At 40.9% G+C, this 14,439-nt stretch overlaps 1 protein-coding gene across 39 annotated transcripts in view; it reads right to left on the bottom strand.

Annotated features, from left to right (window-relative positions):
• The window catches only part of RIMS2 (regulating synaptic membrane exocytosis 2), a 624,467-nt gene that overhangs the window by 304,117 nt on the left and 305,911 nt on the right, over positions 1 to 14,439 (bottom strand). For 27 of the 39 annotated variants that reach the window (XM_054984410.1, XM_054984420.1, XM_054984412.1 and 24 more), the window contains 2 exons: positions 2,245 to 2,309; positions 447 to 566 (listed from right to left, as the gene is read on the bottom strand). In XM_054984410.1, the coding sequence (XP_054840385.1) occupies positions 447 to 566; positions 2,245 to 2,309 (185 nt within the window). Of the gene's footprint in view, positions 1 to 446; positions 567 to 1,920; positions 2,130 to 2,244; positions 2,310 to 3,778; positions 3,797 to 14,439 lie in introns of all 39 variants that reach the window. The other 12 variants (XM_054984404.1, XM_054984416.1, XM_054984409.1 and 9 more) reach the window with 2 other exon arrangements.

The raw sequence follows: 14,439 nt of genomic DNA, 5'->3' as shown, positions 1-14,439 counted from the left end.
AGCCACATTTTGCCAAATCAAACCAGGTTTGAATGATCATCCCTGAGTGGAATCTAACTTACAACGGTTAGAATCTAAACTACAGTTACAATAAACCATTGTTTTGTGTTACATCTAAACCAAGCTATTATCTAGGATCTGGAAATATTTATTTATTTATTTATTTATTTATTTTAATTTCACATTTCTATTCTACCCTCCTCGCGAGTGGGCTCAGGGTAGCTCACAACCCATTACAATACAATAAAATTCCATTTCCATAAAACATTTTAAAACATCATTAAAATAAACACATCATTAAAATCATTAAAAACATCATTAAAATCATTTTTAAAGGTTTTATATTAAAAGTGATTTTTCCCCCTTCACCGAGCCCTCGGGGTTGTACTTTCAATAACCAGGATTAAACTGGTAAAGAAATATATTCTAAAAATTCAATTACTCACCTTCAGTCCAAGCATCGCTCCCGAATCTCTAGGCACACTTCCATCTTTTAGTCGTTTGTTTAACAAAATCCGGCCAATTAAACGGTCTCCATCTTTGGATGGCTGCCATGTCACAGGATGCTACATTATTATGAAAGAAGTTCAGTCTATAAACAACATCAACTTTATTTTCAACTATCATTTTTAAGCATTGTGAAATCGCTATGATTACACTGGTATCGGCTTCAAGCAAATGCAGAAATGAGGACTGTTATAAATTGCCTGGGTCATCTGGTCATTCCTCACATCTTCCTATAGGACTAATGGTGAAATCCTAAGCAGACTTATACCCTTCAAAGTCAATGGGATTTGAAGGATGTAACTCTGCTTAGTATTATTCTGTCAGTTCTGGATTTATCTGTACCCCCAAAACCAGTGGATTAGAACAAATATAATTATTTGTACCTGAATAGAGATACAAAATGTGAGGTCTAACACAACCATCATCATGTTAAAAATAATGGTTCCATTTGACCTTAAGACATCAGACTGCTATCCTAAACAGAGTTAAACCATTCTAAGTGCATTAAATTCAATGTCTTTAAAAGGTGTAGCTCTGCTTAGGATGACACTGTGAGACATCTTCAGGTATTGAGACAGAGATCCATTCAGTAACAGTTTCAGTGTAGGAATGCTTGCTTAGAGATTTTAGCAGAACTTGTTTCTACTGGAAACTAAATTCACAAACTAAGACAAATTTAATTTTAAAGAATCTTTAGTTTACATAGCAATGTAAGCAATAGATAGCACACACTGTTACTAGCAGAGTTATATATACCACTGATAAAACTAATATGTCAAAACTGAAAAAAATCTATGTCACTTTTTGTTGTGTAATCATAGCACCTTTTCACATTTGTATATCAGTTTCATGCCCTCATGCATGCAAAATTAGCATGCACAGAAATTGTCCCTCACTATGTCTTACAACACTAAAACAAACAACAAACACCCAAAGCAGATGTCAAAGACAATATTACCCCAAAATGCACAAAAATAACATGGCAACAAAACAAATGAACAAACATGGCAATGAAAGGGAAAAAAGAAAAACAACATTTCTGTGCAAATCGATGCAATTTTCTCCCCCCTTTTCAACCTGGGAATTAAACTATTCCATTTAATTCCAACCCAGGAGTATTATGGAAGTAATCAGATATGCCAATTCAGAAATGAACTCATAGTTTAAGTTGACATCACCAAATGTTATAAAAGTGATGCTTCTTTTTAATGTCTAAATAATGTTTCCTCCTTATGCTTCCAAATGTAAAAACAGCGGATCAGTCCAGTGGTTGTGGTTTTGTTTTTCTTTTCTGCACCTTAGGAAATGTTACATTACACTTGTCTTTTTATTATCGATCTATTTTAATGAGTGACAGAGAGCAAACAAAGACCAAATGAGCAGATTATAATGCAGGCACCACAAAGTCAGTACCTTCTCACTATGGCTATGCTCCTCATTTAGAGTTGTGCTACTACACGTGTCTACCCCAGAATCTTTAATCTGAGGTTCAGACCATTCCAAGTCCTCTTCCAAAGAGTGGCCACCAAAGCACACCATTTTCTTTTGTCTTTCAGATAAGGTGTTAGAGTCCGACAAAACTGCCTGCTCACTAGTTTTTCTTTTTCCCCTTTGATTGTCCCCTACAGGTGTGGGATAAAAAGGATACAAAAAAAGAAAACATGCAAAGATGTAAATAAAACAAAGGAAACATGAAATGGTAAAGGAAACTGAATGGTAAGGCTCCACATGTCTCACCAAAGACATTGGGGATGCCTCACTGCTATGCCAAGACGTATGGTCCCAGTTGTAATCCATGTCTCCTGTGAGAATTAGACAGACAAGATAGTGCAGTAAAAGAAAGGTGAAAGAAGGGACAGACAAAGATATCATAGACTGCATTTTGATCATCCTATCTTTATAGATTTTGACTCACTAATGTTTTCTAGAAAAAGTGGAAATTCTGAAGAATGAAGAACGTGAGGTATAAGACAATGAGTGAGTGTGTGCATGTATGTAGACAGTATAGAGGATACCATATATATTTTGTTATTAACTTCAAAAGGAATGAAAATATGAGTTTAGAGTTAGAATGCTAGAAACTTTATGAACAAGGGGGAAACTGAAGGCTGGGTTCCTAAAACATTTATTTCCTTGGCAGTCTTCTGCTTATTTCAACAGTGTTTATTTCAAGAAAGTGCTAGTATCAGGAAATAAGGTTGCATTCAATGGAATGTAGGAAGTCAAAGGAAGAAGGTCAAATTAAGGAAGTACAATAATACTTTTTGGTTTTCTTGATGTTATCTAAACATCTAAATGTAAGCAACTGTTCTGGAAACTATACAATTTTTGTTAATACTAATCTAGAAAACAGAGCTGTCTTCTAAAAGGATATTTTTACACTATGTTCAAGCAAAATTATTCTAACAGCTATAATAATACATACAAACTACAATAATCGGGGAGGTTTAGAAATCTGCAGAGTTGTGTGATTATAATATGGTTTCTAACCATGTCAGCAATGATATATTAGAAGTTTCAAGATCTCTGGTCACCAAAACAAATGTGAAATATAATTGATAGGCAGTTCTTTGTTAATTTATTTAAATATTTTAAATGTATTTATAAAACAACAGCAGTTGTGTTATGGAAAGGATTTCAGAGTTGTTGTGGATTTAATCCAATGATGGAAAACGCACAACAACCATCATTCTCCGGCCGTGAAAGCCTTCAACAATATATCGATTTCAGAGTTGATCATATAGCTCTCATTCTGTTCTGTCCTACTAGAGCAATATTCTACTTGATCCGTTCAGTTTTCATTTAATCCAAATTCAACACAAAAAATAAAGATATTCTGAATTCTAATTTAAAATGTTCTTCCAAGTTTTGGAGCTAAAAATCAGGCAATTAACCAAACTGATATAGTTAAGTAATCTGATATAATTTATCCTATTTTTGCTTCAGGAAACTCAGGACATCATGCATACTTGTCTCCTCTGTTTTAGCCTCACAATATCTCTGTGAAGTAGATTAGGTTTAGATAGAGATACTGTCCATTTTTTTTCAGCCAGCCAGTTTGAACCTAGATCTTAATTTTAGTCTATCAGACTGGCTTTCTAAAGTAAGTTATATAATTTTTTTTTATTTACTTCACTTTCCAAAGAGCACTGTTTTATTAACATTTAAAAATTTTTTTAGTGCAGATATCTAGACCCCTTAGCAACAATACATCTAAATAATGTTATGCTAAATCCCACTATATTGTCAATTTTTCTAAATGTTAACATACCTTTCAAAAAGTGATAGACTGTTAAGAAAGAGTACAAAATAGTCCTAGAATTAAACTATGTAAAACCCAAAATAATTTTATATGTTAAACTATAACAGCTAAAAATTCTACTTTTAATCAAGAGCAAACTTTAAGAATAACTGCTTCGATCCTAAATAGAGCAAACAGAGTCATGCCCCAACAAAAGCCTGTTGTACCCCTCACCGAAACTGTGCTTCTGTAGGTCAGTAAACATCTCCCCAAAAAATCCAAAGTGGAGGTCTGCAGTGGGATTGGCAGAAATTGCCCTCCCATTTTCCATCTGTGGGAATCTCAGAGTGTCTCTACAAGAGACGCCTTGGTGAGTGTTCCTCAAGTGTAGGGAGATGCAGTATTAGCCAGAAAGGATAGTTTAAAAAGGCAGAGTTGATGGAGACTGCTCCTCAGAGGGTTTGTCAGTTTCATCTTCACCTCCCCAAAGGCTCTGTCAATTTCACCTCACCAGTCTAAAACTGTGTAGGATCGCAACCAGAAGGCAGCAAGGAATGGAAGTGGGCTGGAGCTGCCTTCCAGAGCCAGGCTTTGACCTGGAGAGGTTATAATGGTCTGAAGTTTCCCTTCTGGCATTTCACAGCCCCTTCACACAGCTCCTGTGTATAGCAAAGCCTTTGCCCTGCCTCTGGCTCTGTCTTTTTAAACTATCTTTCCCAGCTAACACTGCATCTCCCAACACGTGTTCTTCACGTGTCAGATGTCTCATGTAGAGAGAGACTCATTCTATGGGTGGAGCTTCTGTAATGCTGATGGAAAGGCAACTTAGGATCCAAGCCCATGTCCATAATATTAAACTGTAATCTAAAATTCATTAAGAATGATCAATAAATAGAACAATGCAATACTATTTCACATATTCGCCTCCTCCATCCTCATCATTTCTGCTCTCTTTACATATTTGCACTAAACTTTAAATATGGAAGCAAAAAGAACACATTTTGAAGGAAGAAAGAATGAAAAAAATTAGAAAGAGACACATTTTGAAAACGTAGCAGTTCAAACAAGATCACCAAACACTCATTTCTCTTTTACACCTCATTTTTCTTTTACAAAGGGTACAGTTTTCTGCAATGTTCAGTAAGACAGTATCATGTCACATGAGCTAGTTAGGATTAGAGATGGGCACGATCCAAAATAAATTAACGATCCAGCCGATCATGGATCGGTGCTGGCGACGATCCCCAATAAATGATCCACACCGATCATCTCCCGTTCCTGATCAGTGGATCGTGGATCATGGAGGCCAAAGTGGGGCGTGCTGCTATTCCAAGCTATGTGGGAAGGTTGGTGCCAGTTGTGGCGGCCAGGCCCGGTGGGCACGGGGAGACGGCGATGAGCCGCCTCCCCTCAGGGGGCGGGGGGTCTGGCCTGTGTTTGGCCATCAGAGCTGCCTATCAGGGTTTGCAGGGATGAGATTGGAGTGCCCATGGCTACAGAACACCCCCTTCCCCCTCCCTCCCCTGGCTGTCTTCTCCCAACTCCTCCCAACTTTGCTGCTCCATGGTTGGAAGTAAGCCCTGCTGATCAAGGAAAGCTGGGCTTCCATTTGGGTTTCCAGGGCGACAGAAGGAGGGTAAACACAGCTCAGGCATTCCCCTGGCTCCGTTGCCAGGGGAATAGATTGCTGATGCCTGAGTGTCTGGCTTCCCGATCCAAGCGCGATCGCCCCGATCAAGCCCCGATCCAGCCCCCCTCGATTGCTGCATCGTTGGCCGTGGCTGAGCACAATCCGCCAGGTCCCAATTGCGCGATTGCCATTATCATGGGTTTTTTCCGATCGTAATGCGGATCGTGTCCATCTCTAGTTAGGATTAAGCATTCCAGCCATACTGTAGTAACTTCTTCTTCACTATAATGTCCTATAATCTTCCCAGAAGTTGGATATTACCGAATCGCTACTAAAGCATGTAGTATGTAGCTTTAGTAAGATGTAAATAATTCTAAATATTAATTTTTGACAATAAATCCAATAAGATCTGTGAAATTTTAGAAAGAAAAGACTGGAAGAGTCCCAGAAGATTTATAACTAGTTTAATTTCTTTTTTTCTCCTGTCATCCCTATACAGTTCCCTAAAATTAACTCTGGGCAACAGGGAAAGCTAGAAGATGTTGGCCACAACCCAACATAAACATCTTTAACTGTGCATTCAATTGTGGGTAATATGTAGACTAAAAGCAGTATGGCTCTTCTCCCCCAATTCAAATTTACAAGTTTTTAGAGTGCCTTCAAGTTTGCAATCCAAATATATTACAAACTACAATGAAATATGATTCATAGATGAAGCAATACAGAAGAAGTGAGGCTGAATACTAAAAGACAAGTGTTTGCTTAGCATTGCATAAGTAAAAAAACAAAGAGCTATTGTATTTTGAACAAAAGGTATCTATCACCACTCCCAAGGAAAAGTTAATATCTTCATATACAGACCTATATTTTAGGTAACATAGAAAACAACAATGTGAAGATCACTGGATACAGATAATCATAACAACAACAACTGCACATATACCACTCTTCAAGACAGATTAGTGCCCCACTCAGAGCAGTGAACGTTATATTACCCCCACAATACAGCTGGAGAGCTGGGGCTGAGAGTGGCTTACCCAAGGCCACCTACTGAGCTCATGGCAGTACTGGGATTCAAATCAGCGGAGTGTTGATTCATAGCCCAGCCACTTAACCACTATGTTACAGCAGCTCAAAATGTCTACAGAAGCAATCTTAATTTTATAAGCAGTATACCTTTTCCCTTATGATGAAAGCATAGCCGTAGTGCCAGAGGTTGTAATAACTCAGTAGCATGAAAAAGTTCCTTAAGGATGAAACCAATAGAATATTTCTTATTGTCATCACAAGATACATTTGCATTGATAGAACATTAAACTGATCACATGTTGTTTCCATTGTAGAAACCACTAAGATATAAGCAGATCTTTCTTGCTTACATTACTATACTGCTTATTGTATGACTGTCTTCCAATCATGGCTCCTAAGCATATTGGAGTTTATCCAGGGACTTTATGGAGCAGGACTTTCCACTCCACTTGCTGCAGCCCTTGAAATTTCATTCCTAGGAGTCAGTGAACAATCAGGAACAGTATGGGGCAAAGCTGAAGTTTGAAGGTAGAAGGAATAACTGATGGAAATAACTACTCCCTTTTCACAAACTTAGATGCTGCTCCATCAGAGCAACTGCATATTGGATTTGATTTGTGGCAAACTGCAAGATGTGAATTTTGTTAATGGGGAAGGCTAAGGTTTTATCACAGAGTGGGGGGTGTTTATAGTGCACTGAGAAATGCAACGACTGTTAGCAATACTTTCCCCTTACAGACCCCACACCCAAATGGCTTGCGGGAGTACAGACATGGGCCTGACAATCACTAATGGTGCATAAATATGTAATGGACAAGTCAAAGCACGTTCCCTATATTCTGAGGCTTTTCTGGACAAACAGATTTCTGGAATGAAGCAGAAACAGCCACCTTTATCTATAGACAAGGACACTTAAAGTGGCAACCATCACCTAGCATCATCTGGTACCAGCCGGCTCACTCCCATATGGTGGCAACTGTCTAATGGGCTGTGGAAGTGTCAGCTCTGCATCAGCAGCATTATTAGCTGTCTAGCCCCAGCAACTTATCCCAAGTAGCACCAGAACTCTATCATGCCTCATGTTTCCATCTAACAAGCCACAAACTAAACAAAACTAATCTAAACTAAATTTAAAAACCTCAAAAGGAAGCTGTTCCAATCTTTTGATCATTATATTGCCTTTTTCTACAACTTTTTAAGATCTATAATATCCTTTCTGATACATGGTAACTAGGACTATACATGATTTTTCAAATGGGGCCACATTAAAGAGGCATTACAAAAATCTTCTTCTTGTTTTCATTAACTCATAATCCTAGCATGGAATTTACATTTTTCTCCACTGCTACACACTGAACTGATATTTAATTGAAAAATCCAAAATCTCTTTGTTGGTCTACCGATGACCCAGCTTCCCAGTAAGCACTCTTTCTGAGTTGGCAGAGGTGTTCTCAGATGTGGAGTTGGGGACACCTAGACTGATTGTTCTGGGGGGTTTCAACATCCATGCTGATTGCTCCACATCAGGGTTGGCCCACAAAAACAGGCCTGCACTTACTTGTAACTGATGTTCGTTGAGTGGTCTTCTGTGCAAATACACTTGGGATCTGCATGTGTACAGGTGAGCTCGTTAAAAACAGAAGGTACTCAAGTGGCCCCTCTCCTGCACTTTTCCTCTAAGGCACGAGTATAAAAGGCCAGCAAAGCAGCTTCTTCCCTCAGATTGATGAATAAAACAGATGCTGAATAAAACAGAAGAGCTTACCGCAGGATAGGAAGGAGGGATATATACTTTCACAAAAGACCACTCGATGAACAACAGTTACAGGTAAGTGCAATCCAGTTTCCGTCATCATGGTTTCTGTGCAGTCTCACATTGGAGACTAGTGAGCATACTTACTCTGGAGGAATGCATTAAACTCTTTAATTGAAAAGGCTTTTCAGAACCACTCTGCTGACAGCTGCATCTTGCCTGGAATCTACATCAATAGCATACTGAATGTGGACGGGCTAAACCCATGGCTGCTTTGCATATGTCAGAGAGAGGAATCATTTTCTTGAGATCATGACTACGCGTGTGTAGAATGGGCCTGAAGATGGGGGGACAAGGTTGACTGGATTGCACATAAGAGGTCCTAATGAGCCAGACAATCCATCTGGAGATGGTCTAAGGGGAAAGTTTTCTATTTTTCTTGGTTTCAGCAAAGAGGTTAGGGTCCTTGCAAAATGGTGCCATTCTATCAATACAGAAAGACAGCATCCTCTTGATATACAGAGTGAGAAGGAGTCTTTCCTTGTTATCTTAAGGTGAAGGGAAAAAACACTGGTAAAGTAATGCCCTGGTTCAGGTGGAAGGCAGAGACTATCTTTGGTAGTAAGGAGAGGCTGGGTCGTAGAACTACCTTGTCTTGAAAAAACTGCAGAAAAGGAAGCCTCCGAATCAGAGTCCAACATGCCTTGCACGATGGGAAAGGCAACCACTCCTACTGCCTCGAAAGGGAGGACCTTGAAGAATGGATCCAATGAAGTCAGAGCCTATCTATGAATAGAGATCAAGTCAGGAGCCAGAGGTAGAACCATTGATGCCTTGGATCTATGTCTCAGTTCCGAGCTAGAAGGTTGTTATGGGTCATCCTCATGATAGAAGAAGTGATGAGGAACGTAGAGATAAGGCGATCCCTTGTATTTATATGACTAATAGTGGCAAGGCGAGGCAATATGGAGAGTACTAGAGCTGGTGGTGGTGTCTGCATGGGTGCGAGACCTCTAGCTGGTTATTGCTCTTATGCATTGTAAGTTGGTCATTAAAGGCAACCGAGGCATGTTTTGGGGATGGAGGCAAAGGAAAAATGGCCTTTGGTGTCCCACCACTTCAGAGATCTCACCTGCTAAAAGTTCCAATGGTGGGGAAGATGATCTTCTCAGAGCTGGAGAAGGGGTCTTTGGAACCAAGGACGGTTCAGTAGGCCATGCTGCAGTTGAAGCTGATGAGGATGAGGAGGCCATCTTCCTTTGTGCCTCCAAAGATGATCGTTTTAAAAACTTTGTTTTCATTTTGCCTTCTGGGCTGGCAGCTCCGAGGGACTGCGTACTGGAGCTGGTGAAGTGAAGGCAGAAGGATGCTTTTGAAACTGGCCTCAGGTTCAACAGATAATGGTAGAACCAAGGATATATGTTCTGGGTACTCTGTGTTTTTTTGGGAGACTGCAGATTGAGCTGGGGCTGAGCCTTTGAGGGCCACCTCCCAGAAAGTAACTTAGTTGTGACGCCTTTTGATGACATGCTTTCAGAGTGAACTGCTTGCAGACAGAGTACCTGAAGGTGTTGTGTGACTCTCCCAAGCAACACGAGCACTTGCCGTGACCATCAGACTGGACTACCTTCATTCCACAATGGGAACACTTCTTGAAAAGGCCTTCAAATCCACAGACCCAACGGCCATAGCTCTCATCAATAATGGGACCAAAGAGAAGAGCCAGAGACATCCTTCTTCAGCAGCAGCTAAAGAATAACTGAGGGAGGGAGCTGCTTGGCTGGCCTTTTATACTCATGTCTGAGGGGGGAAGTGCAGCAGAGGGGTCAGTTGAGCGCCTGGTGTTTTTTCAAGCTTGGAATGTCCATGACTTGGAACAGGTCCCATGTGATCAGATGGGAAAGCTTATGAAAAAGCACAGCCTACAAACAGTATTCAGACCCACCAGAAAAATACAACAGATGCTATGTTCAGCAAAAGACAGTAGAGATCCCCTCACCTCTGCAGGAGTATACCGTATACCCTGCAGCTGTGGACAAGTTTTCATCGGGACCACAAAGCATAGCATCCAGACAAGAATAAAAGAACATGAAAGACACTGCAGACTTGGCCATCCTGAAAAATCAGCAGTGGCTGAACATAGCCTAACTCAAACAGGACACAGTATCCTATTCCAGGACACTAAAATACTTGACAACACTCCCAACTACTTTGTCAGATTGCACAGGGAAGCCATTGAAATTCATAAGCATAAACAAAATTTCAATAGGAAAGAACAGACTTTATGAATGAATAGAGCATGGCTTCCAGCCCTGCAAAACACCAGGCTAACGAAATACTCCACATCCCACAATAGCCCTGCAGAGAAGATTAGCATATCAAGCACCAATCCATATGCAAAAGAACCTCCTCAGGATACAGTGACGCCTCCCTCCATTAGCATTCCACACCCTGGGAAACTCCTACAGGATGACTCAGCCCAAACCCACTTTCCTGAATAGATATAAATTACCTGTCAACATCTTTTCCACACTGTGACACTGAGAGATCTCTGTCTTTTGGTGCTACACCTCTGAAGATGCCAGCCACAGCTGCTGGCGAAACGTCAGGAACCACAACACCAAGACCACGCCTATACAGCCCGGAAAATCCACAACCATCGTTCTCCGGCCGTGAAAGCCTTCAACAATATTTCATTTAAATAGTTAATAATCTATGAGAGAACTCTTTCCTTTAACTCTTGAGTACAAGTTTACTCATAAGCCTATGTGAAAGCTTCCATCAAAACCTTTTTCGAACAGGTAGTTGGAAAGTTTTGAAAAGTTGAGAGGGTTGGTAGAATAAAGACAGAAAGGGAACCTGGGCATACAAGAAACATTAATCTACTATAGATGTTCATAAGCTATGTGAGTTAAAAGAAACCTTAAAGCCAAAGCCAATTTCTTTTGCCAACAAATTAGGGTTGCACACAAAATATACTAGTAACTGGCTAAATATATGAATTTTCATAGCTCACAGTACTTTAATAACAACAACAACAACAACATTTGATTTCTATACCGCCCTTCAGGACAACTTAACCCCCACTCAAAAGTGGTTTACAAAGTATATTATTATTATCCCCACAACAAACACCCTGTGAGTGGATGGGGCTGAGAGAAATCCTAGAAGCTGTGACTGACCCAAGGTCACCCAGCTGGCTTCAAGTGGAGGAATGGGACCTCAAACCCGCTTCTCCAGATTAGAGTCCTGCACTCTTAACCACTACACCAAACTGGCTTTACTGTACTTTAAATAGGGTTACTGGACCCTGAAATCCTCATTCCATTTATAATAAAACTGAATTATATTATGAGCATCTATGTCTATTTTATGAATGCAGGCTGCTTCAGTGCAGTGAAGATTCTGCGTTGCTTTCACTGTGGCTAAAATGCAGTGGCATCTGCTTTGGTGATGGAATTTTTACACATGAAGTTTACTGCACACTTTTCTCTGTGTTTTTCCTCAAAACTTTTCCCTTTCATGCACAATCTGCATTTACTCTACGTTGGTTTTGGGGGTGTGGTAATTTGGCTGCCTTCATAATTTGTTACATTTTTTTGTTGTTTTCTTTACACATCTGCTGTTGTTATATAACTCTTAAATACAGAATAGAAAAGTGGTAATACATCATTATTGTGTAATAGGACTATACCAATTACTTTTTTGAAAAGCCCTCTAGTAGCATAGCAGGGAAAAAAGTGTTGGGAAAATAGCACCTGTGAGAGGCTAACAGCAGGGAAATGGCACAAATATGGGTTGGATCTTTGCAGAGCAGGAAATGCACACTACTCCTTCCAGATGGCCTGCTAATATAAGCTCCAAACTTCAGAAGTTAAAGCAGAGAAAAACCTCTATGTGCAAACAACCACAGTCAGCATTCAATAGTGTTATAAAAGGATAACATATAAGCACCGTTTTTTGTAACAGCCAGATATCTGCAAACCATGGCAGAAGGCAGCTGAGACCAAAAGGCTATTGTGACAATTATCAGGCACCCTAAGATGGAAGCTACTCTTGCCTCATGCTCAGAACTTGGTTACTTTACTTAATCTTGTTGAAATTTTCCTTGCTTACTTAAATTTACTTCAGCTTTTAAAAAACAGGACAGTAATTTATTTAACTCACAGCGGGGCAGGAGGGAGGGATGTGTGTCAGCACAGAAGAACTCGATGGACAAAAGGTACAGGTATGTCAACCCTGTTTTCATCGTCGTTCTTCTGTGCCTCCACACATGGGACAGTACCAAGCTTCAGACAATAAGGAGGCGGGGAGAAGTCCAACTCTATTTTATTATGTACAATAACCATCCGTAACAGGAACAACAAGATAAGTAACCATGTTCAATAAACATATTCTCACAAAATGTGATTCTCCATCATTGGAGTAAAACATTCTAATGTCTTCTTATGAGAACAAGGAGTGAAGAACAGCCCTTGCTACTGCAACATCTTGCTCTGCATTGACATCCATAGCATAATGTTTTACAAAAGTTTCAGCAGATGACCACGTAGCCACTTTACAAATGTCAGTCAACGGCACACCCCTGATAAAGGCTGATGAAGATGCTTGAGATCGTGTGGAATGGGCCTTGATCACCAATGGACAATCTACCCTGGCCAGAGCATAAGCCTTACTAATGGCCGACACTATCCATCGTGACACTGTCTGTGACGATGCTTTGTGCCCTTTGTCTTTAATCCCAAAACAGACAAAAAGATGGGGACTATTACGGAAATCCTTTGTCCTGTCTAAATAAAAGGCTAAAGCCCTCCTCAAATCTAATGTGTGAAGGGCCTTTTCTCCTTTAGTAGATGCCTGTGGAAAGAACACAGGCAACGTGATTTCTTGTGACAGGTGGAAAGCAGACACCACCTTGGGCAGGAACTTAAGGCATGGTCGCAGAACCACCCTATTAGTATGAAAGCGTAGAAATGGAGGGTCAGCCCTAAGCGCTGTTAACTCGCTGACCCTCCTAGCAGACGTAACAGCCACCAGAAATGCCACTTTATAAGACAATAAGTCCAAGGGGCATGTAGCTAGCTGTTCAAAGGGCGATATCATCAACCTTGAGAGCACCAGGGATAGAGACCATTGAGGCACTGGCGGTGACACAGGTGGGTATAGATTAAACATTCCTTTTAGAAACTGATGAGACTTGTAATGCAAGAACACTGTATGGTCGTCAACCTGATCATGAAATGTGGAAACAGCCACAAGGTGCACTTTTAGGGAGGTAACCCTAAGCCCTTGGTCCTTCAGATGACATAAGTAGTCAAAAATCAACCCTAAAGGGCAACTAGAAGGCACTACATTCTTTGAGACTGCCCAAGTCTACAATCTAAGCCACTTGGCCTCATAAGACTGCCTCGTGGAGGGTTTCCTTGCATTTAATAAAACTTCCTCCACTCGCTTAGAATAGTCTACAGGCGTGGTTGTATCCGCCAAACAGTCAGGTGCAATTTCTTGGGCTCATGGTGAAACAGATTCCCGTTCACCAGGATATCCTGCCGGGGAGGCAGACTCACATATATCTGTTTGGACAGCTGCAACAGCTTTGGAAACAACACCTGCCTGGGCCAGAAGGGTGCCACCAGAATGCAATCTGTATTGTCGTTCTTTATTTTGCATAACACCCTTGGTATCAGTGGGAATGGTGGAAACATATAGTGCAACTTGTGGGTCCACATAAATTGGAAGGCATCCCCAATAGAGAGGGGATCGCTCCCTGCCCTTGAACAAAATATCTGGGCCTTGGTGTTTGCTGACGTTGCAAACACATCTATGCTCGGTTGGCCCCACATCTGGAAGATCGGCCCAATGTACTTTACGTTTAGTTCCCACTCATGGTCCAACATGAGTACTCTGCTGAGAGCATCCGCCCGAGCATTGTCTGATCCTGCTACATGTATAGCCCGAAGCATCACACCATTCTGAATCGCCCATTGCCAAATGAGAGTGGCCTCCCTGCAGAGAATCATAGCTGCTGTGCCCCCTTGCTGGTTTAGGTAATACATGGCAGTCATGTTGTCCGTCTGTACCAACACCTGACGATTCTGCAGAAGTGCTGCAAGGGACGCAAGTGCAAAACGTATAGCTCTTAATTCAAGGAAATTAATATGTAGGTTCCTTTCTCTCTCTGACCACACATCCTGTACACATACCGAACCACAATAGGCCCCCCATCCCTGCAAGGATGCATCTGTGGTCACTGTAACCTTAGGATGCAGAAAGCCAAAC

This window comes from Eublepharis macularius, chromosome 7 (assembly GCF_028583425.1).
Source record: "Eublepharis macularius isolate TG4126 chromosome 7, MPM_Emac_v1.0, whole genome shotgun sequence".
NCBI classification, from domain to species: domain Eukaryota; kingdom Metazoa; phylum Chordata; class Lepidosauria; order Squamata; family Eublepharidae; genus Eublepharis; species Eublepharis macularius.
Note: the sequence above shows the minus strand (reverse complement) of the source record. Positions and strands in the feature narration are given on the sequence as shown.